The 24,836-nt window shown below is 49.5% G+C and overlaps 1 protein-coding gene across 1 annotated transcript; it reads left to right on the top strand.

Annotated features, from left to right (window-relative positions):
• The first annotated feature begins 7,747 nt into the window (after positions 1 to 7,747).
• CSRP1 (cysteine and glycine rich protein 1) lies at positions 7,748 to 24,196 on the top strand. The gene is made up of 6 exons (XM_085307669.1): positions 7,748 to 7,855; positions 15,078 to 15,190; positions 19,292 to 19,460; positions 20,280 to 20,409; positions 22,041 to 22,134; positions 22,501 to 24,196. Exons 2-6 carry the CDS (start codon positions 15,079 to 15,081, stop codon positions 22,575 to 22,577), a joined length of 582 nt encoding a protein of 193 aa, XP_085163795.1. The 5' UTR covers positions 7,748 to 7,855; position 15,078; the 3' UTR covers positions 22,578 to 24,196.
• Positions 24,197 to 24,836: the final 640 nt, after the last annotated feature.

Here is a 24,836-nt window from a genome sequence, read left to right as displayed (position 1 = left end):
AACACATAGAGGCTCCAGAAAAATTTGTCAAGCAGATCCTTCATGCAATCTATAGTTCAATACAGAGCGCCTGGTAGCAAGGCAGTATGGGTACTAGATGTTGAGATGTATTTAAAAGCAATTGTACAAATTAATGGCAGTAAATCAATCAAGGATCATCAAATACAAAGCYATGGTCCTTGGTTCAGAAAGGCCTTTGACTGCAATTTGCTGGAGGTTGGGATCCCCTTAGTATCTGCTCCTGGCAGCTGTGACAGACGGGTAGCATGCTGGGTCCGTTCAGTGTGACCATTCAGTGTGGCCTTCTTATGCATTAGGTTCTTCACAGCGGGTTTGGTTATTCATGGTGAGAAGTATGCTGAGTTCATGCTGGATCAGGCCTGGAGCTCCTTAACTTTGCATCTRTTGTTTTTAAAATGTTTGATTACAATTCTTCTGGCTGCATGCCAGGAGGATGTGAGCTGCAGCTCCTGCACAGAGTGATGGGCACAGCCAAGGTAAGGGTGCAGCTTACAGTTTTGTGGGTGCCTTCCCCATCTGCAGTGTGGGAACTAGGCTGTGGCCCATCATCCAGCCCCTTTTCGCCTCACAGCTGACAAGGTCCCCCTGTGCTCCTATGAAACTGCCTGAGGCTGTCAGACATTGGTGTTTTTTAGAACAGGCCTTTTATTTTCCTTAAGAGAATTTTGCCCAGGTGTATTTGAAGATTTTTTGTCCAGAATTCCCATACGTCTGACTAAGCTCCTGGGTGCTGAGAAGTCCTGCACAGCCACAGCTCATGAGAGCTGCCTTTAAAGCATGTGAGCAGTAAGCCCAAAACGCCTGGCATGAATCATATGTAGCATTGTTTCTGGGATGCAGAGCTGCTTAGCATGTACACAGCTTTGCATGCGTCCCCAAACTGCAGGATTTACTCTGTATGCCAATGGGCCAGTCCAGTACTTCTTGGAAATATCAGGTCTAATGTGCATTTTCCACACACTGAAAATCACAGCCAGAACTACGACTGCCTTRTTCCAGATCCTGCTTCTCTGGAAACTGGAATGTATCACCAGACAAACAAACTTGGCTGGAAGAGGGAACTGTTGTTCTGTGACGATGAGCAGCTCTCAAATCCTTAGCAAAAACTTTTAATAGTACTTTGCATCATGCCTATGTACCTATCAACTGCTAATATCTTTAATAGCTTATGTGCTTCTGTGAAGGCAAGAAAGCTCTCTGATCAAAGAGGCACAGAGAGGACAAGTGGCACATGGGGGATCTGCGCTCAAACTAGAACTAATCTTCAACATTACAAATGTCAGTCTCCTTCCTTTCAATTTCTCTGTGAATTTCCTTTAACTGCTCTACTAAACAAGACTTTCATTTATAAAACAAAATGAATTTCTGAAAATGATCTAGACCAGTTTCTTACTCATCCCTGTAGAGCAGCCTATTTGAAATAATAATTAAAAAAATCATTGATCCCTTTCTGTTTACTGAAAAATTTCTTTTCAAAAACATCCTTGAGAACCATGGTAGATCAATGAAGGAATCTAATAGCATGAAAACTACCACTATAATGACTTCACACTCTTTTAAGGCTTTGTCTACCCTGACATTATCCTGAAAAAGTTACTATTTTTGTTTCAAACTTTTAACAACATTTTTGATGCCTCAGAGCCCCCGGTTGTCTTTGTTCATTCCTTTTGGCAATTCTGCTCCTAGTCCATCAATCCAGGACACTATTTGACTTAATCCACTTGYGTGATCATTCCCAAGTGCCCAGTCATGCAAAGTCTTTGGCACATTTTAACTGCACACATTGTTGAGCACCCCACTGGAAACAGCTGGAGCTATTTATGCTATATGAAGCCAAGAACATGCTTAAGTCTTTTTGGAAATAAAATCAGAGTGGGTAAAATTCCCTGTTAGACATTGTACGGTGACCTTACACGTGAAGTTGTGAGATCTGCAGGCCACAGTCTTGTGCAAGCCTGGGAGTCAGGTGAAAAAAGGGGGTCTCCTGCAGCCTTTCCCACTTGCATGTCCCCAGGCGTGGAGCATCTCCCTGGGAAGTGAGGAGCATCCCATTGTCAGTGTAACACTAGATGGCGCGGAGACCCAAGGCAACTTCTCAGAGCTCTGGGTACAGTTTCGCCTCTGGTGTCTCCACTAATGAAAGAGTCATTGAAGTGAGAACAGTGCATTTATTTTCTCCTTCATCCCCTCAGACAATGTACTGTCTGATAGACACGGAGGCCACAGCAAGCAAAAGGGCAAGGACAGCCAAAGCCAGCCCTATGGAACATGATCTGAGAGAGAGGCATCTCTGCTGTTTGGGGAAGGCACTAGGGTATGAGATGTGAAGAGATTTGGACTATCTGTTCTCCTAGGAAGGGAAGCATGTCTCTCTCATATTAATGATGCTCAGACAGCAAAGAGTCCCACTGTCTGTGGACAGGCACCATAGGCTCCTAGACCTCACTATCTATGGATGGTGTTAGGTACTTTGTGTGTCTGATCTGATCTCCCTTCTCTCTAGCCCCTTCCAGGGCAAAGAGCGGATATGGGATTTGCAACATCAGAGCCTGAATTTGAAGGTGCAGAGGTGCTTCCTGGAGCTGATGGCCAGCTTTCAGTATACCCTCTCCACTTCCTATGAAGAAAAGAAATAGGATGTTGAACATCTGAAACCTGACAACCCTAAACTCACATCCTTGGGAAGCCAGTTGGAGGGGAAAAGTCTGTCCATGTCTGCTGGTAGCTGACATCTGTGACATCATCTCAAACACTGTGTATTAGACAYGTCGTCTGAGTTATCAGCAGAGGTTTCCCAACCTCTAGGGGAAAGGATGCACATCCCCCACGGGCTACAGCTATGTCAGGTGTGGTAGTATCACTCTAACCCTCTACACGGCCTCAGGGAACCTGGTGGAAGGTCCATAGACATCATGGCTGGCTGCACTTGGTGACATAGAGATGCTCATGTCTCCATTCTCTACACATAATGCYAATGTGCATCATGGCAACTGCTAATGCCCAACTCAGTGATATAGTTGTATCCTGATAATCAAGACCTACRCATTCCCTTCAGTGGGGCCCTGAACGCCTGGTTAATACGACAGTCACCTATTCCTAATGTCTCCAAGTGGTGAGGTGGCCTATTGTGCTCTGCAACTTTGGAAGGGGATGCTGGACAGCCATGCCAAAGGGCATGGATGTAGCAAGACTGGGTTTTCAGGTCACCTCTGCTCTGCTTGTCCCTGCCATGGTCGGGACCGATACTCATGGTAGGCAATGGCTATTTGTGCACATGCGGTGGGAGTGCATCAGCCTCTGTGATGAAAATGTATGCTTCTTTCCCTGGTTCCTCAAACATTCCAATACAGAAGCCCCTTCTCTGCTCACAAGATGTTAAAAAGTTTTCTCCTTCCTGACACTGCATGGTGACACGAGTCCTCTCCTACTTGCAAGACAAAAAGCATTCTGTTCTTCTCTGACAAAACTTACATACTCTTTTCTCTGCACTCAGAACACTAGCAACATATTCCCTTTCTTCTCTGCTCAGGACACTAGTGACATATTCTCTTCATGCCAAAGTTATCTAGATCCAGARGAAGTACCCCATCATTACTCTCCCACACCTCCCTTCTCTCGATTTGCTCCTGTAATGTAGTCTCCACTCTCTGCACCTCATGCAACCTGGGATCCTAAGCCATCCCACAAACAGGGCTGCCTAGCATAGGCAAACCACTGTGGCTCATGAGCCCYAAAGAGTCACACACAGCTTCTTCATGTCAGCTGTCTTTTTTTCTTTTTAACCACTACTTATATTTTCAGATAGAAAAAGGCCACCTCAAGGAAGAGAAATTAAAAGGGAGCATTTACCAGCTGTGTCCTGGCAATTCATCTCGCCTGATTTGATAACACTTTCCACAGCCGCAGCAATCAGGAGCACTGGAGCATCCAGCTTCTGTTCATCCTCACCTACTACACGGGTTGGAAGGTGTTCACAGAGCATAGATGCCACAGGRACTTCAGGGCAAGAAGATAGGCACCAGCAATGCTGTTCACTTGGCCTAGCTTACCTTTCCAGAGCTCCATCTGGAACTGGTTCTGGAAGTGGTTCACCTTTGTGCTGGCCTCCAAGTCAATGGGAACAGTCAATAGGTTTGAATCGTCTTTGCATTAAACTAGATTAGGCTTTTGAGAATAGCAGATATGTATCATCTCTTTGGCTGAAAACAAGACGTCCCATTCTGYCACCCTGCCCAATCTAAGAGTGGGCCAGCATGGTGGAACAGCTTGGATCAGAACAGTGTGCCCCTCTGATCTAAGGCTAGCTGGGAACTCTGGTCTGAATGGGCCCACGTTGGGGCTACCATGGGATGGGGTGTTCCAGGAGACCAAAAATTCATAGGAGGAACGTGGGTGGAGAGCCCCTCTGAGCAGGGTGCTGCCTAGCYCCTGTCCTTGTGCACAGTTTGCAGAGGGATCTGGGAAAGTGTCCTRCTTTCCTCCCTGCCTTTCTGATGGACTCAGTTTTCCAGGCAGAGGAAAGATGCCAGGTGGTGGCTGGATCCAGACGGACATTTCTCAAGATTGGGTGGAGATGGAGAGCGGAAATTTGTACCTCTGCCAGCTGTGAATCAGGTGGCCAAGGGAGAGAAAAGCCCCAATGTACAATCCTGGCAGGGGAGTTTCAGCGTGCAGCAGGGAAAGGAGAACCCTCGTGCGCAACAGTGCTGTGCCATCTGCTTGGCAAGGAGTGAGCGAGGGTGGGTGGGCATCTCTACATGTGATGGACAAATCTACACTGTTCAATCTACATGGTCTGCAGGTAGGCCACTCTCAGATTTTTACAGTGAAAACAGTGTTGCCTGGATGGTTTTTTTTGTTTGTTTGTTTGGGTTTTTTTTTGCTTTTTTTTGGCTCTTTTTTCCCCTCCTTACGAGGACCTGGGCCTCCTGAGGCCCCTGGGTTCCCCCGACATAGAAAAGCATGGAAGAAAAGGAGATGGCAGCCTTGTAGCCCAGCAGACACACTTTCTATAGCCTGTTGCCAGGGATGTTTGTGTGTGAATGGGATCCCGTGGAGTGAGGGTAGGGCAGAGTCTCTGGGGATAATACTGGGAGGCGGAGGCGGTATCTGCTCCTGCAGACACAGAGGTTTCACAGTGCCTTTAGTGCTTTACTCTTTTGATGGCTCAGGGCCCCATTTGTGCTTCTACAGCCTGCCTTCCGCCTGCTGCTCTGTAACCTCTCATTTAGTTGTTTTGGAAGTTTTTTTCCAAAGCCTCTGTGGCAGTATCCTTGCCCTCATGGTTTCATGTTGTACTACCTTTTTGCCTCATTGCCTTGCATATGCAAGCCCAAACACTGTTGTTATGATAGGTTCTCATGGGAAGCAGTTGCCATGGGCATGAGAGTCGCCCCTTATTCCCCCCCCCCCTTTCCTACACCTTGTCATGTAACTTTTTTTATATATTAGAGGAAAATAAAAACTTTGATGCATAACAAAGTAGACAATTGTCATTTAATTATCCAGGAAGTATTACCAGCAATATATTTGCACATCAGCTTAGCAAACACTTAGCAAACAGCGGGTCTTAGATATAGAGATGCCTTGGCTGATGCCTGGACAATTCATCCCTCTGTAGGGACTGTCTGAGAGGTGGGATGATCCCTGGATTCCCACTCACAGGCCATAGGTTGCTTTCACCTACTCACACACTCAAATCCTGCTTGCACTCTCAGGCCTTGGAGAAGAAGTGAAAATACATCACCTGTTTTGTGGTAGAAGATAGCACTCTTTTCCTGTGCAGGTCCAGAGCAGATGTTCTTGGCAATCCTTTTCTCTGCAGATTTGCCACTTGGCAGATGCCATGAGACAGATTCTCAGTCAGGCCCAACTGGAGCTCGCCTAAGTCTGGAGAACTAAGGAATTGACCCAGGGTGCAAGTTTTTTCACCATAATTACTTCACTGTCCTTCTGCAGTCAGACCTTGTAGTGCCAGCATGGAACATCTGTGGTAGCTTGTATCTGATGAGGAACCTCCTCACCCATATTGGTGGAGGGTGTCACAGCCCTGAGGGCACTAACAGGCCTTGGTGGACCTTTCCAGCCTCACCTGGAGCCTACAACCACACCCTGCCCATGGGCCCAGGGTACTACTTAAGCTCAGCCCTGGGGCTTTAATTCCTCCCCAAGCTAGGAGTGCTGRTCTCCATTTTAGCCACAGCCATGCCCCTGCCTGGTCACATACCCTGTCACTAGACCTGACTGATCCTGACCCTGATCTGCAGACTGAATTCCCAKCTTGACCTTGGACCAGCCTCATCACCATGAATTTGCCTGATGATCTGGACCCTTGATTGAACCTGTCTGCTATCCCTGGGCCTGCCCTGCTTGAGTGCTGCGGGTCTGGTCTCCGGCTGTAAGGCCCCTGCCCTRCCACTATGCTATTGTGCTTGGCTCCTGAAAGAGCAGCGGCCTTTGCTGTGCTGTGACAGCAGGGGACACGAGACTTTGGGAGTTTGCTAGCAGACCTAAGCCAAAACTGTGCTGGGGACTGGGCTAAGACATATAGCATGCAAATGACTGAGTTGCAGTGTATGGGAGTGCTCCCAGTTTAACTGCCTGGGATTAGGCATAAATTTTCTAATTTTAAACTGTTGCCTATAAGCCTTCCCTTGTTGCCGCTCTTAGCAGACAGCAGGGTTGAAGTGGGGGACTTGTGGTGACAATGACRAAGTGCTCCATGCAGGCAGGAGGAACGGATGTCAACAGAAACTCATTCCCCTTTGCAGCGTCTGTGCTTGGGTCATGAGTGCCCAGGTGGCAGTTGTGGATAGGGGGCTGGTGGGCTGCCCCCTCCCACCTCACTGAGGCATGGCATGGGGCAGCAGGGGAACAGCGCCAAGGTAGTGTGGGGTGGGGATGGAGCAGTGTGGGGTGGGGATGGAGCAGTGCTAGGAGTGATGGGGCRGTGTGGGGTGGCAATGGAGCAGTGCCAGGGCAGTATGGGGTGGCCATGGGGCAGTGTTAGGAATGATGGGGCAGTGCAGGGTGACAGTGGGGCAGTGCTAGGTCTGCCAGGACACTGTGGGGTGGGGATGGGGCAGTGCCAAGGTAGTGTAGGGTGGCAGGGAACAGGCAGTGCTAGGGATGCCAGGGGGTGGCCATGGGGCAGTGCCATGGGAGTATGAGGTAGGGACGAGGCAGTGCTAGTGGTGGCAAGACAGTGTGGGGCAGTGTGGGGTGGGAATGGAGCAGGGCTACGAGTGACAAGGCAGTATGGGGTGGCAGTGGGGCAGTGCTAGGGGTGCTAGGGCAATGTGGGGTGGCAGTGGGGCAGTGCCAGAACAGTGTGGGGTGGCAATGGGGCAGTGGCAGGGCAGTGTGGGGTGGGGATAGAGCAGTGCTAGGGATGATGGGGCAGTATGGGGTGACAGTGGGGCAATGCTAGGAGTGATGGGGCAGTGTGGGGTAGGGACAGGGCAGTGCCCGGGCAATGCGGGATGGGGATGGAGCAGTGCTGGGGCAGCGTGGGGGGAGGATGAGGCAGTGCCAGGGCAGTGTAGGTTGGGATGGGGCAGTGCGAGGGCTGATGCGGCAGCGCCGGGTGGCAGCGGGGCGCTGCCGGGCTGGCGGCGGCCGCGGGGTCTCTCCCCGCGGGGCGGCGGCGGGGCCGGGGCCGGGGCCCTCGGGGCGGGGGGGACCCGTGACGGCGGGACCCGTGACATCAGGCCGCGCTGGTGCTGAGCGCAAAGAGCCGCCGCCCCGGGACCCGCCTTCTCCCGCCGCTCTCAAAAGCCCCCGAGCGGCGGCCGCCGCAGCGCCGTGCCCGCAGCACCGCCCGGCCCAGCCGCAGGTAGGTCCCGCGGCGGGAGCCCTCGTCGGCGCGGCCCCGAGGGTTCGGCCTCTCCCGACCGCTGCCCCCGCTCCGGGCTGCCCGCTGCTCCCGCTGTGCTGCCCAGCCGCCGTGGGTCCCTGCCCCCCCCCCCGGTGCTGGCAGTGCTCGGAAACCCTCCATGCTGCTGCTGCTTCGCCCTTCCCCCGAGCTGCCTGCTTGGCATCCCTGCTTGCACCCCAAACCCTGCCCGTTCCCCTCCACGGCCCCCCAGTGCAGAGCCCTTGGCCATCTCTGCCTGCACCTCCAGGCAAGTGCCCCTGAAGGTGAGGTGTCAGGCATGGGGACACCTGGGCCAGGGCAGCGACCTGAACCCGGCAATGCAGTGAACTTCCTGCCCTGGCAGGATGGAGGTACGTGCGGCCGGGCTGGCTGGGCGCAGCAGGGAAATGGCACCAGCTCTTCTATAGATGACGCTGAAATGAGGAAGCCAATCCTGTTGCTTCAGAATTGGTGAACTTGCCTAACGCAGCAAAGAGTGAGGGCAGCGTGAACTGGGACAGGTCACGTCCCTCCCGGATGTCAAAGCTTTGTGCTAGCCTTAATTTTAACCCTCCATTAAGTAGCATTCCCAGCTGCGTTTTGCAAGGAGAAATCTTAGGATTGCATTATTGGAACTGGCTGTGAGGGGAGTCCTTGCTCCCCGTCCCTTCTCCAAAATGTAACCTCCCTGCTCTTGCTTCGCTTTTCAGCCTGAATACAGCTTGCACGCAGGGAGGCAGAGCCAGCTACATCCTCATTTGGTGCAGCCTGGCGTAGCTCTGCCGAGATAGCTGAAGAGGTTTACATGAGGCACACTCGAGCAGAGCTTCAACTTCAGAGAGGGGCCATTTTCCAAACCTCAGAGCAGGCAGTGGGGCCATCTCGTATGAGAGGGTGTTAATTAGTGCTTGGCAAAAAAAGAAAAAAACGGTGCTGCCTAGTCACAGCTGGCAAAGTCCAGTGGAGCTGGAGCTAAGTAACAGTTGCTTGGAAGTCCTGTGTGTCAGTTGAGGAAACAGCTCTATGCTTGTATGTAGGATGGATGGACTAGGTGAGAAGATGGATGTGAAAGTATCACTAGCTGTAGGATCAGCTTGGATTCTGCACCTCCTGGCTCTTCTGGATTTTGGTGGGTGATGCTGGAAGTGTCAGAGGTGCTATGACCCACTCTCACTGTCTCTGAGGAGGGCTCACTTCTTAGCAAGTGGTTCAATGTTTGCATTTGCTGCTGCTCAAGGGTGGGTGAAGGTAACTGTGACAGTACTGTGATACTTTTCCTACTCTGGTGGCTCAGTGAGCACCATCTGTTCAGTTCAGGGCATGCAGCTGGCCTTCGCTGTTGTTTGAATCTATGCCTTGCCCGCAAGGATGTCAGCGCGCTGAACTCTGCCTCGAATGGCAGAGCTCTGATTGCTGTTTCTGGGAGGCAGCACAAGACAGCTAGAGCGTGACTGATCTCAAAAAGGCTTTGCAAGAGACCAGAATGAGCTGTCTTGGTCAGATGCTGGATGAGAAATCCCTGCAGAAATTAGTAGCTTTTCTTAGCATACCTGAAAATGCTTTTTGCTTTTGTTCTGGATGAAGCTGGCATTTTCTTTGAGGAATTAGTTAAATCATCCAGTCATGATAGAAAACTTTCAAGTTACCTCTGTAACCGGAGCTTGGGAACAATGTGATCAGCAGGCAATRATGTATTGCTCCTCAGGAATGTTGCTGTTGTGGAGTGCTGACAAATAGCCATGTATGGTAGGAGGCTTAGTGCGGCGTTGTCCGGGGCTGGCACTGGCTCGTTCTCTTTGACTGCAAACCTGAAGACTTGCCTTCAGTGCTGGTCACAGAAATTTTTCTCAAGGTAGTGCCTATCTGTCTTGCTTTGGGAACTGGATGCTATTTAATACACAGTCCCTGTGGGTGAGGATCCCTCTCTACCTCAGACTCCTCCAACTCCAGTGCTTTCTTTCCTCCTTTCCGAGCAAAGCCCTCAAAAATGTCCTGCTTGGTGCAGCTGGTTCTTCTAGGGCAGTTCTTTGATTTCCCTATCATGGTATTCAGTGTTCCCATGTCTCAGCTGTAGTACATAGTTCTCTTCTTGCTCACCAGTTTGACATCGCTATCTTGAGTGATAGGTTAATTTATCCTAATTTGCGTTGTTGTCAGGCTAAGGTCTCTCCACATCACTGTTCCACCCCACCGATTATATGGTGAGGGACAGCTCTAACTTGCTTCTTGTAGAGGTATTTCTGCTTGTGTCCAGGCAATGTGAGGCTGGATGTCTGGTATTTCCCATTCTGGTTGTCTGTGCAGGTCAATGTAAGAGAAAGCTTGCTCTTCTGGGCTAGATCTCTAGAAGAACCCAGACTCTGGGGAGAGAGTACCTTGTAGGCCTGCTTACAGCTGTCTAGGTGCTAAGCTCTTGACAGTTCCAGTGATTTTCCACATGGTGTTGTGCATATATCTCYGTGAACTCATTTCTTTGTGCCCTGCCCATATACCTAATCAAGCCATGTCCCTTCTTGTTCAAACTTCTGCTTGGCTATTCCAGCTGCTCTCCAGTAAACAGGAAGGCAGTAATCCAGACCCCAAGGTTTGGGACTGCAGCTTAGATTCTTCCCCTTTGGTTTGTCCCTTTGCCAGGCCATGTAGCGGATGTTCTGCATGAACTACTGTGAATATCCTTACTGTGTGAATTTTGTGAAGCACTGATGATGCTTTCCTGCCATCCACTTGCATTAAAGCTGTCATCGTTTGGAAAAAAAAAATGAGACTGGCCACTATGAATTGCCATGTACCATTCTCCTGTTCCTTAATGATTTCCTCCTCTCCAAAGTGGTTGCTCTGTGATTAATTACTGTAGGATTTTTTTTTTAGTAGAACATTTGCGCTTGCACTTAAGACTGGTTTTCCAGCTATTACAGAGCATGGCAGAAGCATGAGTGGTTGTGCTGGCATCCTGGCTGCTGCAGGCAAAGTTCATTAGAAAGTGATAGGAGAGAACTTGCACTGCTGTAAGTGCTTCTGTAGCAATGAAACTGTGTTCACTCTATGGCCAGTGCTGCTCTAGTTCTAGGAGTTAAAAATCAGCTGCTTTTAGGGAGGTAAAAAGGTGGTTATTAGCTTTGGTGTGAGTGATATGAGCAAGCAGATTTCTCAAGCCTTTGTAAAGAGAGGCTGACAGTCTCTATGTTCCTGATATCTGCTGGTTTGGCCTCATCTGGATGCCACTTTTTCTGAAAGTCCAGGTAAGATAAAAATCTCAAAGTACTGGGATGTACTGGTTCTGTACTGAGTGTACACCAAACTGCCTGTTTGGTGTAGCTTCAACTCTCTCTGCAACTGCTGCGATACAAGCTCATCTACTATAGGTGAGTCTATAGCTTGTATTTAATCAGATGACCTGTACTGCTGTAACGTTAGGTGTCAGTTGGAGGTCTGCACAAGCTGCACTTGTTCCTGTGCTTCCCAAATACAGCTGTTGATAAAATGACCRTATCTTATTTTTTGAGGCCCTTTGCCTTATTCGGAGCAGATGATGGACCTGCTCCAAGACTGAGCCACACTTCGCACAGCGCAGGATGCAATCTGTAGGATTCCTGTTGCGTCTGTTGCAGAAGTTGGAAGTGTTGTGGGGCATGGGRTGTGGAGCTGTGGGAGGCAGGAAAATAACTGTGTTTTCTGGCAGCCTTGGGCATCTCTCTTGTCTCTGTTCAGTGAGGTCTTGTGCTGCAGGACAGTGACCTCATCTTCCTTATTTTGTGTTGGCCTAATAACTGATTTGGAGAAGTGCAACTAAAGTTCGTAAGTGCTGTGCTTGGACAGAATAGGGTGTTCAACTCCATGGTGTGAGTGGAGTTCAACATTCTGAAAAAATGTTGAAAAGGCTGTAAACCCTCAGAATAGGTGGCTTAAGGTAATTGTTGATTAGGGAATTGGGATGGTAGGTCTATCTCTAKACAGCTGTTGTGAGGATTTTACTTTCACCTCTGAGAACCTCAGTAGGTAGAATGCTGGCTTAGAGCATCTGACATTCTTCCTGTGATCATTCATAAGATTTGGGGCATATCCCTGTTTTTCCATTCCCCCTTCCCCCCCCCCCCCTTTTTTTTTTCTCCTGCTGTTCCTGAACTGTAGAATAAACTGCGTTCTGGTCCATTTTGCAGCCTGCTAGGCTCTCAAGTGTTCATGTGTACTGTGGACTTAGAGGGAATTCTCTTCAACTTAAATCCTTTCTCAAGCTTTCTCTGTGCTCAGTTCTGAGTTACCACAAACTCACACATCCCCAGCACAAACTGATGCTATGGTCTGTCTCCACAGAACTTTGGTCTGTGCCAGTCAATCTTGCTGTGAGACCTATTTATATGGCTTTTCTGGAGCTGCTTCTGTGCTGCCCAGCCTGCTGGACCACTCATGGTGGGAATCACCTGTCCAAACCCCAGTGAAGTGTTCAAATTGGATGGAGCCACCCATAAACTTTGTATGGTGGAGGAAGGAAAAACAGGCAGTGAATCCCTGGTAGCAGATGTCTGCCTTGAATTAGATGAGCTACACCTAGGAGCACCATTTTTCCTACTGATAGTTTCATGGGCAGCTCAGAGGAAGGTGCCCCCATTGCAGGTGGCACATTTGGGCAAGTGAACCCTGCTGCTGCTGCTGAACATGTTGTGGAGGCAGACAGGAGCAGCTGGCTTCAAGTCTTTCAGGGCAGTTTTTCCCTGAACATGGATGCCTTGGATGTGGAGTGGGCCTGTGCAATGGTGGGACTGCCAGGGATAATGACACGAGGGGCTGCATGCTATGAAATCGGGGATGGTGGGTCACAGAGATGGTGCCTGCTGAGTATAATGTTTGAGAAGGGATGGGGGAAGCAGAGAATGTTTGTATCCAGCGTTGCGTTTTTGCTGGAAAGGGATCTGATGTGTGGCAATGTGTGCAAAAGTGGCCTCCTAAAAGCCATGCTGTTCTGAGCAGGGGGAGTGTGCATCCTCTGGCTGGCGGGTGGCTGCCACCACTGGATGTTTCTGCCCTCCAAGGAAACTCTTGAAAGAGGTCAGGCACTCCTACTGCGGCAGAGTAAAATAACAGTGTCTCAAGAGAAACACTTTGTGTCCTTTTAAGGCAATCCAAAAGCCTGAACTGGGATGATCTGGCCGAAAGGGAGGGATTTGGCAGCTGCTGAGCAGTGGTAGGAAGCCTGCAGGGCGTTGAGAAAAGTCTTCCTGGCTGCTGGGATCACACCCAAAAGCACAGCTCCTCTGATCTCTGGAGCCAGCAGAGCCTCCTCAGTCAGTCCCCCTTACTCAGGAGCCCTGTAGTCTGGTAACCTGGGCAGCTCCTTGTCTGTCCTCTGCCAAAATCCTCCATGTGGGGAGCCCCAGCTGACCCCACTCCAGCTGTGACCTGCTCTCTGCCTGTCCAGTCTACGTGCTCTCTCAGGCTCTTTCCTGGAGCCTGAAACAAGGCTCATGAAAACAAGGTTGAGATCAAATTCCCCTTTTTATTGCCTAACTACATACTTTTATTCCAGGAAGATACTTGCCTTTTGCAGATACTGGAAGGTGATGAGGGTTTGAGCTCTTCATCCTGCCTTATCTCTYTGCCTGATACTTATACAGCCCCCAGCTCTGCTGTGTTTTAGCATCCATCTTCCCAGCTGCCAAGCAGTGCTGCTAGCCTACTCATTGGCCAGGGAGGGCTGGAGGCCCAGAGATGGGGCTTAAATTGCCTGAGGTGACCTAGGGATTCAGAGCTACTGCAAGGAATGGCCTTGGCAGCTCTGTGTCCCCAGATGCTCAGTGGTCCTGTTGGATCCCAGATCCCCCTTTGTCATTGCTGTGCAGCCAAAGTGAGGGGTTCTTGTTCATGAAGTGGAGTGGCATACCACCAAGAAGTGTTTGATTCTGTCACCTTTGTAACTGCTCTAGGTTGCTGTTAACCCTCTTTAGCCGCCTCTTGGCTGCCTTAAACAAGCCGAGCTCCCTTGGCCTCTCCTTGTAGGCCATGTGCTGCAGTTCTCTACATCCGTCCTGAATGGTGGAGCCTGAAGCTGGACACAACTCCAAGTGCAGCTTGCCCAGCACCAAGTAAAGGGATGATCACTTGCCTTGTTCTGCTGGCCACGCTTCTTGTGATTTATTCCCTCAGATTMAGTCTTATTGCCTTATTCATGATCTGAGTGCAGTGCTGGCTCTTACCTAGCCTGGCTCTGCCCTAACCCTCAGGTCCTTTCCTCCAGGGTCACTATTCAGCCAGTTGCGTCCTGGCCAGGATCTATACATGGAGTTACTCTGCAGCAAGTGCATAAGTCTGCTTCTCCTTTTTGAATGCCTTGAAGTTTCTGTTGGCCCAGTCTTCAAATACATCAAGGACCATTTGAGTTGTGGGTCTGTCACTTGTGTTAGCCATTCACTATATTTTGGTTTCATCTGCAGATCTGCAGATAATAAGCCTCTTGGTCTTGTGTCATCAGAGAGATTTCAGATTGAAATGCCCAAATGCAAGGAGAGCTTGGAGTTGGCCAGGCAGGCATGGCTAATAAGGCTATGGAGGACATGATGAGAGAGCTCACTGTGTTTGGTGCTATCACGGGTGCCCGCTCTTGGCCTCTGAGCAACCCTGACCTCAGCCCTATCTTGTGGTGGTAGAAATGGAAGAGATGTTCAGCTGGGGACACAAAACAAATGTTTCCAGCTGGGGTGACAATCTATGCAACTTTCCAGCACCGAGGATTGGTCGCCCTGGCTATTGCTTTGCTGTCCTGTCAGGGGGTAATAGCAGGGCTGTGGTCTGATGAGGCGCCAGTGCTAAGTATCTCTGTGTGCTCTGTCTTCCATCATCTTTCTGCTTCCTCCCTTTTCCTTGTACAGAAAAGAGCTGGCAAGTTCCAGAGTTTACAGGACATGGGGATTTCTGCTTCTCTTGTCAGTCATCTGTAGAAGCAGATGATACTAATAGTGATGGCACCTTGGGCATCCTAAGTTCTGCTAATTATCAGCCCTGCTGTTCTGTGCAAACAGCAAATATTCCTGGGTCGTCTCCACATGTGTGCATTTGGAAGAGCCATAGGAGAGAGCTGCGGGACTTCTGCTCAAAGGGGTCTGTTCAGGGAGCCTGGCTGCTCCCCAGCCCTTCCAGGTGGCAGCTGCCCAACCTGTGCCCTGTGTGGCCTCCTGTGATGACGTTATTTTTGCCTATGCCTTTTCCGCAGGATGCCGAACTGGGGTGGAGGGAAGAAGTGTGGCGTGTGCCAGAAGGCAGTGTACTTCGCTGAGGAGGTGCAGTGCGAAGGCAACAGCTTCCACAAGTCCTGTTTCTTGTGCAGTGAGTACCAACCCTTCCCTCTCCCCTTCCGCCCCTGCTTCCTGGCTCTCTGCCGAGAGGAGGCCTCGTCATGTTCTGTTTATGGGCCGTGTAAACACTCATTAGGCTTCCTCTACAAACAGCCCGGCTGTGGGAGCCGTATGGCAGGCCTTCCGCTGTTCTCCAGACTTGGGAGTGGGATTCGCTGAAGGAACACAGATCATCCTAGGATGCCAGGGGCCATCCAAGCTGTCAGGGTTGATTTGAACCAGCATCCATGTAAAGACTGTTTGTCCTTACACCGAGGAAATGCTTGTCTGAGTCCTCTAGGCTGTCTCTGGATGTGCAAGAGTGTGTGACAGGGGCTCTCCAAATAGTGTTGGCAGGGGGTGGCACATCCCATGCACTGCTGTGGAGTGATGCTAGCTCTAGTCCTCAATGGGGCTTTGCCGTATAGGTGAGGTTGGCTAGGCCTTGGGAGCTGATGTGCGATGCGCCCACATGTTCAGTGTCCCAGCTGGTGGGAAGAAGATGTGGTCTGGTTCTGTCCCTTCTACAGATGCAGGGCCTTCTGTGAAGTCCTAAAGCATCATATTCAGCCTGCCTGCAGCATTTCTGACTTAATGTCACTTCTAGAGAAGGGCAGCAGAACAGGATCTGGCTGAGGGTTAACTCAGTGCAGAAACCACTTCCTCTGTGTGCTCTACAGGAACGTAAAAATACTCTCATAYTCATGCTGCAGTATCCCCAGGCACCCTTCCCCTCCCTTTGGGGATACCAAGGCAGCAGTGTGGGGACAGGTGAGTAGTGGTATATTACTAAAAGGAACACCCACCTCAAACCTCTAACATCCAGATTCAGAGGGGTTGCAGGGTACTGTGAATAAAAAGATTACCATTGTCCTCAACCAGATTGTCCTCCCTTGAAGACTGTCCCATAACAGAACTATTGATTCTCAAGTGTCAGTAGGAATGTGCAAGCTCCTAGTGTTCACTGATGGCTCATTAACATGTGATATCCAGCACAGAGTGAGTAGAACTGCATCTTCAGAGCCATCCTTGCAGTGGGACCCCACTGAGGTTTAACATTTTCTCAGCTTGGACCTGCAYTGTGTTCCCAGTTTTACTGTTCTGTTGCAGGAGGGAGGACAGAYGGGTAGAAAACAGCTCTAGAGCCTAGGAATAGGCAAACAACTAGAATTAATGTCAGTAGACCTATTCCAGGTGAAAAATAGCAGGGTCTTCATGGGGCCAGTCTGTGCTGTGCTCTTGTGTYCACCTAGCTAGATACTGGATGCTGCTTGGCCAGTCTGTCTGGGATGTTATGTACATCGATGCATGCAGAAGTGGCAGATGATGTTGCTGCATCTGTTTTCTGCACTYCGTGAGCAGTGTCGGCCAGCACGGCCAGTAGTTCTCATACTTGGGAGTTTCGAGTCTGAACACTTCGCTCTTCTGTTTTGACTCAAGGAGACAAAAGGAGAACTGCTGAGAGAGGCTTTTGCCCTGGGTGGATAGGAGAGACTGGCAGGTTGTGGCTGTATCGTGGCGGTGCTGGCAGCTGCTCTCTGCAGCAGGAAGTTTTATTTCTCCTGTAGCCTCAGATAAGGTGGGTGGGGAGTGTTAAGGAATCAGCCCAGACATTGCTTCGAGAAGGGAATACATGGCCAAAGCACGGAAGAAGGTGGGATTGTCTTTTCATGGATCCACGTATGCTTCCACCAGCTCTTCCTGTCCAGGCAGCGGATTGCATGCTGGCTACCTGCTGTTTCCAGTCCTGTGCCACAAGTTACTTCTAATGCTAAATCACACTGRACTCCTCCTCTGTTCCTGGCCTGTTCCCCAGCGTTATATTTGGGCCCCATCAGGGAATTTGAACCCACTATCTTTAGTAGAGGAAAAACAAATATTATGACCCGATTTACCAAAAACAAAAAGGAGCCAAACCTACCACAGTGTATTAGAACTAGAGATAGACTCAGGAAGGGACACAGTGATTGACTGAGTGGCACTGTTCCAGCTGAGTTAATAGTACAAGGCAGGAATGTAATGTAATGAGGCCAGTGTTTGGCCTCTAAAGGTAACAGCAGCTCCTGTGTAAATCATTTGGTGCAGCGTCTCAGCTGCTCTTAGAAAAAACAAAGGGTCCTTAACTCGGAGTGCAGCGTGCTAGAATTTCAGCAGTGCARAAACCCTGGAGTGAGGCCTGATTTCCAGGAAGCAGATTGGGAAAGAGGTTTTTCTGTTGCCTCATTAAACATCTGTGGCTACTGAAGATGAGTGACTGCAGAAGGCTTAGGCTAGAGACAGCCTAAATCAGCCCAGCTTGGGGGTGGGAAGGAAAAGGCAGATAGTATTGGTAACACTCAATATCATCCCTAGGAGAAAGCCATTTAAACCTGTCAGTGAAAGGGGCCAATTCCAGTCCTAGATGATCTGTCTAAACGCAGAGTTGCTCCTGATTATCTCCATAATGCAGAAACAATCCCAAAGCCAGCACATTAACTTGGCAGCTCTGGGTGGGGGGACCAGTTTACTACAGCTGCTTTCCTGGACAGGTGGAGATGAGYGCTCCTTTCCTGCTGTTAAGTGGGCCTAGAGCCCCAGCTTCTGCTGCAGTGGCATGGGGAAGCCCTTAACCAGTGGACAACCCTGAGAGAGCCTCCTGAGATGGCAGGACATGTTTTCTTTTCCACCTCCTACTCCCTGCAACAGTGCGTGGGCTTCTCCACAGCCCCAGAGGAAGAGCACCATATTTAGTAATTGGGCTGAGGAACGCTGCCTCTCACCCCCGTATTTAGTGTGTGTTTGTTTTGCTCCGGGAGGAGTGCTCTGCTGCGGTTGCATTCTTACAATATGGGTAAAGGGCAAGAAACTTTTCTTCTGGCAAAGAGGCAAGCAGCTTGCTGAGGGCCTTGACATTTAAGGCATGTAAGCAGATTTGGGGGAAGGCTGTGTCGCAGTTGTAACAGGATCTGCTTTGGAGCTGGCTGCTGGCTCTGTGGACTCTGCCCCAGGTATCTTGATCCTGTACTGGGGCGGTTAAACACCGGAGGTTCCTCTGAGCCCCATTTGGATTCTGCTCYGCTCCCGTTGCGGCTTGCTGAATTGTTTGTTCCAGGAAGCATTTGAAAGCCAATGTGGAGGCTGAGATCAGAGCTGGGACGGCAGTCAAGAAAATCTAAGAATCGGGAAAGCAGCCTGTGTGGCCTGCTCCCAACACCAGGCTCGGGCTGAGGACTGGTTCAGCTGGATCCCCTGAGCCTTGCTGCTGTCTCCTCATGAAGTTCTTTGAGGCTAAGTGCAGAAAAGGCCCAGATCTCTGGTGCATTTGAGCATCTCCTCCCATTGTTCCAAAGAGGAAGGAGAAACTGAACTTAGAGAATCTAGACTATATTCACTGGCTGCTTATCTGGGCTTTCAACCCTTGTACTGCTCCCTTTATATTATATCTGTATTAATCCCAAACATTTGAACACTCAGCTGAGTTAGACCTCATCGGCTGAGACTGCTCATCTTACTCATCAGAGGTGACACATGTTTGCATGAACGTCTTTCACTGTGGTCTCAGGCACTGAGAGACAGCTATAAGCAATGGCTTGATGTAATTAAAAATTATAGTGCATCAGCTGTCGTGATGACTGCAGATGTGCTTTTAGTCTGTCCAAACATGAGGGAAAATATTTGCTTAAATTACTTGCCACCTGAGTGCATATTGCTGTATGTTTGCAGTGGACTGGGACTGTGTGCAGAGCTGCAGCTGGGCACTGAGATTCTCATGCATGTGAATTCTGCAGTGACCGCTGTCCTGGCTTAAGTGCAATTCCCATTTTTCTAAACTGCTTCCACCAAGAATGCTGGCATCGACAGGTTTAACATAGCTTTTTCCTTATTATCAACCTTGTGGCTTTGGTTGCTTCCTTTTAAAGCCGGACAATGTTCTTGTTGTGATCCTTATCTCCAGCTGTTTTGCACGTGTTCCATTTTAACAATGATCTTGTCTAGAGTTTCCTTGYTTCTCAAAGGCTGAGCTATACTATACCTTGTGAGAACTTGTTTTCTCCAACAAATTAGTGAGCTCTCGTGCGCAGGGCTAATGGGATGACCTTCCCCTCTTTTCTAGTGGTCTGTAAGAAGAACTTGGACAGCACCACTGTTGCTGTGCATGGAGAAGAGATCTACTGCAAGTCCTGCTATGGCAAGAAGTACGGTCCCAAGGGCTACGGATATGGACAAGGAGCAGGGACCCTGAGCACTGACAAGGGCGAGTCTCTGGGAATCAAATATGAAGAGTGAGTTTAAGTGTTTTGGGGGTATTTTTTTTTAATTGGAGCTGTTGCTGGCACCTTCTTCCTCACATCCTGCTGCTTGTGATGCTTAACTGTGCAGCTCAGCAAACCATGCTAAACTTCCAGTATTTCTTAATCTAGAGCATGCCATGGCCTGCACTGCTTKTATGTTCCTCTGAGAAAATCAGCTGACCCCTACTTGACCACCCTGTGACACATAGCCATTTTTCTGCCTTGCTTTTGGGATTGAAGGTGTCCCGGAGCTAGTTGAGAGTCAAACTCCAAGCTTCAGGCCCGTCTGTGCACTCAGGGAGGAGCGTAAAGCCTGGCTTAAGCCAGCTGTCTTGGTTGCACAGAGAAATTGAAGAATCAACCTCATCCTGTCTCATAATACAGGTAGCTCACAGGTAACTTGGCTCAGATGAATTTCTGCATGGACTAGATGGGTCATCCATCTACAAGCTTACATGGCAGAGGAAACAGCTTTGCATAGCATTAATAGGGCAGAAGGAGCTGCTAGCCAGTTTGCTGGGGAGCTTGCTGAGTCCTGAGCATGCCACATAGCTGTGGCAGGAGGCCCACATCTGCCCTGAACTTCTCAGTTGGATGGGGGCTTGGTAGGTCATGTCCCCACCCCACTGACCATATTGCTGCTCACCACCTGACATACAGGGGTGGTGGGGCTGAAATTTCTATGGGGCTCAACAGCATCATGCCCTAAGCTCTAGGCCACCAGACCTGGTTTGGGATTTGTGATCCCACAGCTTCTCCCTCCTCCTTCATGTTTGGCAGTGCTAATAATAACCTCCCTCCCTTCCACAGGGGACAGCCCCACCGACCCACCAACAATCCTAACTTCTCTGGAATGGCCCAGAAAGTAGGAGGTTCTGATGGGTGTCCTCGCTGTGGCCAAGCAGTGTATGCAGCTGAGAAGGTGATTGGAGCTGGAAAGGTAAGAAGAGGGTTGTAGTGTTTGGGGACATGCACAGACTATGAGTTGCTGTGTAGCAGGGAGACTTACACAGAAGGTCTTGACCAGGCCTATGGGTAATTACAGGCCAGACTGCCAACACCTCCAACTGGAACTAGGCTTGGAGTCCAACGTGCTAAGCTTATATGGAAGTCTGGTGCCTAAATGAGACCTCAGCACACCTGAAAACCAGGTTTTCTAAGCCACCTCACTCTTCCAGACACGTGGATTGAAGTACATTTCATAGCAAATAACTGAACTGCTGCTCTGTGGAGGTCAAAGTAGAGGTCCCTGCAGCTAGAAGTGTTGGGAGRATGAACACCAATGTGAGACATGGTTACTGCTGTCACTAGCTGAACGAGCAATGGCGTCAGTCCAAATCTGAGGCATTGGAATGAATTTCAGTGGTCAGCACTGCCAGTAGGGTAGTCCCCTGTATAGCATGGGGACGCTTCCTGCTATGCGAGTTGTGGGACCCAGAGTGACGTCCATGTCCCAAAGCAAACCTCCCTCCGGGGAAGAGTACTTGTGCAGAGCTTGCAAAGGCAGCTAGGTCAGGCCACTTGGCTTAGTGCTACAGAGGCCTGAGCAGCCATATTCAGAAAGCCTCACCCACCTTACTGCATCCTTACCATGATATGTTGCCAGGACTCTGGTGCTGGCTGAAGCTGAGACACTCGCTGACCTCTGCTGTGTTCTGTCTTCTCCAGGATTTCTGTGTTTGTCCTCTTTCCCCAGAGCAAAGAGGAGGAGTTTGGTTGAAAGAAATAGGCTCCCAGCATCATCATACTTAGGCAGTCAGTGGAGGAATTCTTGATGGATATCTTGAGGGTCAGCCCAGGGTGAGAAAACAAACTTACCCTTAAAATCATGATCCGGGTGCTAGGCTTGCTGGTAGGCTTCTGTGTTCAGCGTTTATGAGGAACCAGAGCTGGCAAAGCAATTACATTCAAGCAAACCAGAGAGGATTCCAGAGTGTGTGTTTCATGTGCTAATGTTTGCTGGATGACTCCATCCGCTACCTCCTCCTCCAGCCCCAATTTCACATTTTCTTCCAAAAAAGGTTTCATGTTTTCCAAACTATTTTTTTTTAATTCTTTCATGAGTAGCGCTGGCTGCTCTACGGTCTGCTTAGAGTCTGTGAGTTGATTTATCCCTTGAGTGCTGGCAGAGTCATGGGAGAGTTTTATTTTTAAATATCGACTCTTGCGTTCTTAATATTTGCTGTTGCCTTCCTTGGAGCTGTAGTAGCATAGAGGCAGGTATCCTGATGTCACCACTGGCTGGGGTACAGCAACAGTAGATTTACTAATTTGGAGGAGTTTACTAATTTTACATTTTAWGTTTACTGATTTTTGGGTGTAAGGTAAAGGACTTCATTTCTCAGAAGAAAACACTGAGTTGGTGAGAGGACTGACTCACCAGAGGGTCTGTTTTGCTGATGTTTGGGACCATCTAAGCAGCTAGGTTTATGGAGTTGGGTCAGGAACAGGGCCTCCAAAGAAGGGCAGTGTTGCTGCTGCTGTGGAGGGCTGGGACCCCATGTGATAGTCAAAGCATTACTGTCCTGTCACTGTGTATTCTCTGACTGGGCTCTACTCCTGTCCCCACAGTCCTGGCACAAGTCCTGTTTCCGTTGTGCCAAATGTGGCAAAAGCCTGGAATCCACCACCCTGGCAGACAAAGATGGGGAGATCTATTGCAAAGGTGAGCATCACTTTCCCTGCTGCCTCCCAGCAGGCACGGAGAGGATCCTGATTGCAGGTCCTACCAGAATCCAGGGTGGTTTATCCTGGAATCCAAAGAGYGGAGACTTTGCTTTAAATAACTGTGCAGGGAACTGGAATGGGACCAAAGTRTGGGGAGGTGGTGACCTCCAGCAACGATGTAAGGGGTCTGACTTGGTACTTGCTCGGGGATTTCCATGCTACACCTGGGGCCTCTGTTTCACCAACAAATGTAGCAAATCCTGCTCTGTTTGGGCAGTACTTACTTCAAGAAAAAAGACCTCCTGTTCAGCTGTTCCCTCTGTGCTACTGGCCTTACCTGACTCTTTCTTCCCTTCCTTTGCAGGCTGCTACGCCAAGAACTTCGGGCCCAAGGGCTTTGGCTTTGGGCAGGGAGCTGGGGCACTCATCCATTCGCAGTGAGGCACCCAGGGCCCAGCACTCCACTCACACTGGGCTTCTCTGGACCAGTCTTTGCCACCTGACCCTTTCCACACTCGCAGTGAGCACCCTTATAGTAATCAGTAACCACCTGCTACTTCACAGCACAAATTCATTCCTCTCTGCCCTGACCCAGCGCACTCTGGGGGTCCCTCCATCAGTCTCAGCAGGCCCTGCTGGTACAAATACAGATGGGAGACACATCTCACAGATGCACGCAGTGAGCCTATCCTCCAAAAATGTTCTACTCAATATTATCCATGAAGGCACCTTCATCCTGCCAGGATGTGCATCCAGCCATGCAGTGTTGTGTCACAGAGCAAGTAATAAACATCAAAGCTGACCAAAGCCTGAACTTACCAGAGAGATTATTCCTTGTCTGGGACTGAAGAGATCCACTGACTGACCTGAGCAGGAGGCACAGATGAGAGTGCAAACAGGAATGTTGGTAATCATGGCTTGTAATTAAAGCACAAATGCAGGGACTGCCCAGTATGACTTGTTATAGCCCAGCTGTGGTCAGTTGAGCTCTGCTAGTTTGTACCAGCTGGGCCTGTCTCTTCTCCCATCCCAAAGGTGGGTCACCATTGCAAAAGCAGCCTGGTCCTGGGAGGCCTAGAACAGATCTTGTGTGTGTCAGTGACACAACATGTGTGTACACCACATCAAAATTCCTATCGGTGCTATTACATGGCGCTGCTCCAAAAAAGGCATGCCAAGCACTGCTGAATAATTTAGGAATTTTTCACCTACTCTCTTGTTTAAAAGCACCGTTAACCCATGAGTTTAGAAACATCCCGGCTTAATTTGTCTTCATCACCTTCTGTGATTCTCTTGTATAACCAGTGTGGGATACTCACAAGATCAGCTTCACTGTTGCTTGGAGTTGATATCCTGCTTTGGCTTGCAAACTCCACAGGGAAATTTTGTCCTTTTAAAGCATGATGGTTTTAAACATTGCAGTTGTGTAAATGAGATCAGGAAAACATCCTTTTGGGAAGTAGGACTTCAGCTCCTTTTATTTTATCACACTTTGGTTTTGGTTTTTTTTCACCCAGAGTCAGGCTTAGCTGTGTAGTTCTAATTTTATTTTAGATCCTGGAAGCCTTTAGATCAGTCTCCTGTTCAGCATATCCTCAACTTCTGCATGAGGTTTTGCAAGCTGAGTGAGGGTAGTAACCCTTATAAGCATCTCCAAAATCCTCCCCCTACTTTCCCCATCACTCAGCCTGGGTCCCAAATTCTAGCTGGCCAAGTTGTTCTGGCGTGTGTGTGGTTGGGGGTTTGGGTAAGGCTCTGTGTTTGTGATAGCTACTTAGGTTTGTGGAGCAGAAAGCCTGGCTGCAGAGGTGCCACAGTGGACCAAGAACACTGTAGCACAGCAGGCTCATATAACACCCTGTTTGTGGAGACTGAAACTCAACTAACTCACTTGGCAGAAGCCCTGCTCCCCAGAGGAGGTGTGTGTGTGTGKGGGGGAATCTACATACTTTCCCCGTGAGCACGAGGTGGATGCTATGTTGCAGCATTTCAATTGGATGTGCCACAGGCAAGGGTTGCATCCAAGCAAACCTGTTTATTCAATAAAACTCCCAGAATGAGCCTTGCTTTATTCTCTTTTCCTCCCTACTTGTAGAAGTTGTGTCAGAGAGCAGAAAGGTACCGATGGAGTGTGAGTGTGATGGATYGCACAGAGGGCACTCACGCCTGGAGACCAAGTCAAAGCCGGTTCAAAACTCTGGGTTTGGGTTTCTAAGGATTATAGAAAGACATAGGGTGGAAGGGCCCTTTGGAGGTCTTGAATCAAACCTCCTGCTGAAAGCAGGGCTAACTCCAAAGGTCAGATTGATAAGAGCCTCTGGCATCCAGCTGAATTTGGAAATCCTTCAAGGATGAAGGTCCCCCACAACTGTGATCCCTGTCACCGGGCCGCACAATGTTCATGGAGAAGATTTCTTTTTCTTTATGTCCATCAAAATTTCCCTTGTGGCACCTGTATCTGTTGTCTCATATCCTTTTGCTGTGCACCTCTGAGAGGAGTCCGGCTCTGCCTTCTCTAGGTAGTGGAAAACTGAAATTCAGTCCCCCACAGCCTTCTCTTCTCCAAGCTGAACAAACYCAGCTCCTTCAGCCTCTCCTCTATCTCATAGGCTCCAGCCCCTTTATCGTCTTGGTCATTATTCGTTGGCCTCTCTTCTTTGTGGATTTCTTCTTGTACTGAAGGGCCCAAAACTGGAGAGT

Source organism: Rhea americana, unplaced genomic scaffold (genome assembly GCF_003343005.1).
Source record: "Rhea americana isolate MKP2758 unplaced genomic scaffold, rheAme1 scaffold_261, whole genome shotgun sequence".
NCBI lineage: Eukaryota > Metazoa > Chordata > Aves > Rheiformes > Rheidae > Rhea > Rhea americana.
This window is presented reverse-complemented; position numbering and strand designations above follow the sequence as displayed.

Bases quoted from the DNA above. Each gene is read 5' to 3' on its own strand.
- CSRP1 (XM_085307669.1), top strand. From the start codon at position 15,079: ATGCCGAACTGGGGTGGAGGGAAGAAGTGTGGCGTGTGCCAGAAGGCA. The intron at 19,461-20,279 runs GTGAGTTTAAGT...TCCCTTCCACAG, and splicing joins CTGGGAATCAAATATGAAGA to GGGACAGCCCCACCGACCCA. The intron at 22,135-22,500 runs GTGAGCATCACT...CTTCCTTTGCAG, and splicing joins TGGGGAGATCTATTGCAAAG to GCTGCTACGCCAAGAACTTC.